This window comes from Brassica napus, chromosome C6 (genome assembly GCF_020379485.1).
Source record: "Brassica napus cultivar Da-Ae chromosome C6, Da-Ae, whole genome shotgun sequence".
NCBI lineage: Eukaryota > Viridiplantae > Streptophyta > Magnoliopsida > Brassicales > Brassicaceae > Brassica > Brassica napus.
The window spans coordinates 12,629,227-12,633,929 of record NC_063449.1 but is presented as its reverse complement, the minus strand read 5'-3'; the positions used below and the strand labels follow the sequence as shown (position 1 = coordinate 12,633,929).

The 4,703-nt window shown below is 46.3% G+C and overlaps 1 protein-coding gene across 3 annotated transcripts; it reads left to right on the top strand.

Annotated features, from left to right (window-relative positions):
• Positions 1–2,254: 2,254 nt before the first annotated feature.
• Positions 2,255–4,367, top strand: LOC125589233. 3 transcript variants are annotated; one of them, XM_048761742.1, is made up of 4 exons: positions 2,255–2,636; positions 2,713–3,284; positions 3,360–3,999; positions 4,087–4,367. In XM_048761742.1, the coding sequence occupies exons 2-4, from the start codon at positions 2,790–2,792 to the stop codon at positions 4,176–4,178; spliced, it is 1,227 nt and encodes a 408-aa protein (XP_048617699.1). In that variant the 5' UTR covers positions 2,255–2,636; positions 2,713–2,789; the 3' UTR covers positions 4,179–4,367. The 3 variants fall into 3 exon arrangements, with proteins under 3 accessions (XP_048617699.1, XP_048617697.1, XP_048617698.1); XM_048761740.1 differs by having other exon boundaries at positions 2,258–2,636; positions 4,081–4,367; XM_048761741.1 differs by having other exon boundaries at positions 2,258–3,284; positions 4,081–4,367.
• Positions 4,368–4,703: the final 336 nt, after the last annotated feature.

Here is a 4,703-nt window from a genome sequence, read left to right as displayed (position 1 = left end):
AGGTTGGGGTTCGTGTGGACTGGTTACTAAGTGCTCGGGTCATCACAGTTCTGATCTGGCCGTGGGTTTGATTGAGTGGATTGGCCATGTTGAGATCTCTCATCCTGATTATAACTTGGACTATTGCTTGACAAACTGCCTTTAGAGGGCTGGTTACTAAGTGCTCGGGTCATCACAGTTCTGATCTGGCCGTGGGTTTGATTGAGTGGATTGGCCATGTTGAGATCTCTCATCCTGATTATAACTTGGACTATTGTTTGACAAACTGCCTTCCCTCATCACTCTTGTCCGGTTACTGTACACAGGAAAAGATTTTGTCCTCTCAAGACTACTATCATGACCAAACATCTCACTGATACCATTTCCATTATCCTGGTCTGATCTGTAACCCAGTCCTCTCCCTGTCGAAACCCTACCCTCTCCCCATATCCGATCTCTTTCATCATCAACTGTCCCGCGATTAGCCATTTGCACACAATTAAAAGGGTAAGTCCTATTCCTATTAAACTTACTGCAGGAAGTGGCTGGTTTCCTAAAGCATCTTTTTGCGACTCCTTTGACTCGATATAATCGATAAAAAGCACTTGTGTCACGCATGGACGAAACCATGCTCTGATACCACCTCTGTAACACCCCCGAACCGTCCTAGACATATGGTCGACCAACAGCCCAACAATCAAACAAGAACATGACCGATCGACCGTCCAATACCCAGGGTTATATATTAATGAGCCAACCATCCATCCAACAATCAAACAAGAACATGAGTGACCGTCCAACCCAACACCATGGTCCGTGTGAGAGACAAGGTTTCACTTCTTAGATTTAGGTTAGGTCAAGAGAGATGAATGAGAATCGTGGGCTGAATCCCGTAAATAAACTTGAAGAATGAATATGATTTTATTGATGAGTTGAAAGATGATGAATACAAAGGAATGTATCTTGAGATGATTACTAAAGAATACGTAATGCTTTTAATCTAGTACAAAAGTTGATATATGGAAAAGAGATGGCTTGTCTTTTATCTTCTCCGTCTTTATATAGTCTAGGTTTCGTTGGCAACCCTTCAACTGTTCTCCGAGATATTCGGCTTCAATTACGGAACTCGCTTTAGGCTCCTCTTGACCGAGTCTCTTAAGGTGTTAGCTCACTTTCTGTCGTGACCTCTGCTATGATGTCTCCCAGGTCCAGTCGTCAGCTCGGCTTTCAGCTCCCTTTGTTATGATGGGCTTATCGCAACCCACATGCTAGCTCACGCTTATCGGTACCTCACCTGAGGGTCATATTCGGGTCCAACAGTTGCCCCCAGCTTCCGAATAAAATCCTTTGTCTCGGAAGCTAGAATCTAGCTATCGATCTTATCTTTTCGTTAAGATAATGATTAGTTCTTATCCTATTTAGATTCAGCTTACTCGATCTAACGGTCTTTATTACGTTTGGCAGAATCTACGGTTCAGATGGAGAGGGTTTGAAATGACTTTTCCGAATCTCGAGAGGTGATGGGATATAAAGCGGTGAACATTAACTGCTAGCCTCCCACTTTCTCCACGCCTCCGTTCGGTTTTCAAGGTAACTTCTCTCCTCTCTCTTTATTTTACTGCGATTTTTTTTATCTTCCTCGTTACTTTTCTCTGCAAATTCTCTCCCAAACCTTGCAATCGATTTTCTCCTTAACCTTCCCATACTATGGATCATCCGAAAGAAGGTTCCGGGGAATCCGGGATGCCTCCCTCTGCTTCTGGAGCTAAACTACTGAAAGTTAAGCAAGAAGTCGGAGCCAAGATGAGGAAGGGGAAAAAGACAGCCAGGGAGGCAATCGCGACCAGAGTTTCTAAACGGAAGAAGAAAGACGATTCTAGCGGGAGCAGTCCTCACTCGCCTTCGTTGCTGAAAAATCAAGACGTGGTTAACCTCATGGTTCAAGCTCTCGGCCAAAAGGAGCTTGGCCGTGCCTGTAATTCCGACGAAACCCCCGAGACCGCTCCGGAGGGTTGGTTCTGTTGCCATGAGAAGTACATCTCCAAGTCTCACTTGAGATTTCCTCTTCCGACCCTACTGCTTGATCTACTAGATCATTATCAGTTAGCCCTTTCCCAACTCTGTCCCTCGGTTATCCGGGTGATAAACGGCTTTATCACTAGGTCCAAAGAGGAGGGGGTTAGCGTCGGTCTTACCGAACTTATGAGCCTCTTTTCCCTGAAGGAAAGCGCCTCTAAGGAGGGTGGTACCGGGACCTACTACCTCCCTAGTCGTCCCAATCATGTTATCTTCAGATTCTCTAGTAGTGATGATGACTGGAGGAAGAAGTATTTTTACGTTAAAGTTGATCCTTCGACGGTTCCTGTGGGTCGGAACCTTAGGGTCACTTGGACTAATCCATCTGGTTAGGAATTCTAGGGATATGCTTTTTCCGTTTTATTCATTTATGGCCGAGTAACCTTTTTGCTCTGATTTACTTGCAGAAATCGAAGATCCTCCGAAGCTCTCTACCAAGCTCACCAGAGCTCTATACCGCAAGTTGCAGCAGAGTCCCTGTACCTGGGTAGCCTACACCACTTCTCGAATAAGTGCAGCCAGATTCCCAGATACCTACAACGCCTCTTTCCAAGATCCCATTCCTGCTGAGAACCTTGAGAGTAAGTTCTTGTTCGAACCTTTTTAATGATTTTATCGCTTTGAAGTTTTTAAACTTAAGGATTTCCATTGTTCCAGTTTCGGCAGGCGATTCAGTTGTATCGATCTCAACTGGTGCTAGTGCTTCGGGAACTGAAAAGTCTCAGCCAGGTGACATGACTCTGCGACCATCATTCCGTTCTAGGGGTAACCCCTCTAAAGCTGCCAGTGCTTCTCGTGGAAGCGACAGGAACCAAGGAGGATCGTTCCTTATCTCAATGAAGGAAGTTTTGGACGACGGAGGATCCAAACCTGTTGTCGAGACTACTCCAACTGAGGTTGTAGCTCAGGATGCTGCTCCTCTCCCTGAGGTCCAGGTGCCGGAGGCTGACTACCAGGCTCCGAAGGGTACCTCTGAGGTCGAGCCGTCGAGACACAAGAGGCCCAGGACCGATCAGGGCGGAGCTCCCACCCGTTCTTCTTCCTCGTCCTCTAGAGGAGGGACTGTTGGGTGGAGCTTTACCCATTCGAAGCCTGGGTCGATCCTGGACGACTCTTGGGGCCTAGCTGCGATAATGAGGCACCTGAAGAGCGTGGGATGTCCCCTTCCAGCGCTCAAGGACCTGACTAACCGAGATGAGTATCTCGATATTGCTCACTGTATGGGTCAGGTACGTGATCTCTATCTGTTCTTTGTTTACATTCTTTGGAGACGATGATATATATATTTTTTGGATTTATTGCAGTTGGCTGGGGCTGTTAACAGGGCCCAGCTCAGGTTTGAGAATGCTCTGTATGCTGCCCCCAATGCTGGTGAACTTGCTGAGGTTACCGAGATGGTTAAGGCAGCCAAAGCCGATCTTGACCAAGCCCGGGTTCGAATTTCTGAACTCGAAGCCGAAGTGACGAGGCTAGGCTCGAAGGCCGATGCTCAGCAAGGAGAGATCGAGAGTCAAAAGCTCGATATCCAGGTGAAGAGCAGGAGGATCAATGATTTGGAGGCTGCTCGAAAGATAGCTGAGCATCAAGTACGTGAGCTCATTGCCTCATCCCAGGATAGCCAGAAGAACAAGGAAGCTGAAGTCAAGCTGGCTGTCAGGGAAGGGAAGAAAGAAGTCGCCGAAGCTTACGGCAAGATCCTGGTCTGTGTTAAGGAGAAGTTTGCTAGGAAGAAAGATGAGGTCAACGCCTTGGTGTACGCTCAGGAGCTCCAAGCTAATGCCGACCTCTTGAAGGATATGCTGAACAACAAGATCCAAAGCGTTGAAGAGGAGTACAACCAATTGGTGGCCTTATTACCAGAAGCGACAACTGCGTATGAGAAGGCTCAAGTCTCTGACTTCTCGGTCAGCAAGCTTCCTCTTCCCCAGATCTCGGAGAGTTCAGGTACTTTCGAGATTAACATGTTTAATCCATCCTTTTCTGGGGAGTATGGCTCTAATTTGGGTTTGATGGCTCCTGACTTAGCTCCAGTCGAGGCAGCTATAGGAGGTGATGGCAATGTGGTCGATGAGGGAGTTCCTGCCGGTGCTGGTGATCCGATTCAGGAAGAGAAGGAAGATTGAGAGCTACGGCTCTTTTAGCTTTATGTTTTGTGTTTTTAAGACTTCGGCCTAAGGGCTTTGTTTCGTTATGCATTATGACTTAGTGCCTGAGGAGGCCTTTAAACCTTAACACTTGCTGGATTTCAATAGCCTGGGGAGGCTTTTAAACCCTTTCTTATGTTTAAATCGTGGCTATTATTTCTGTTTTAAGTTTTTGAACTTAACCTCGTTTCATTTAATCATAGTGATTGCGAATCTCAGATGAGTTGTGTGCTGTCATCGTTGAGTCGGATTAGGACCTTTAGTCTTAATTTATGATAAGCATTTAGCTTAATGGATATTCGGTCGTGATAACTTAAAGAGAAGTTCTTGATTTTAGCTCGGGGACCTGAGTCCGATTCGAAAGGTTCTGGGACCTGGTTGTTCAGGTTCGTAGGAACCTGGATTTAGATTCATAGGGACCTGAGTTAATTCGAAGGACTTCGAGGCCTTTGAAGTTTAACGGATGGAATTGAGGAATTTCGGGATTTTCCTGATTCTTTAGGA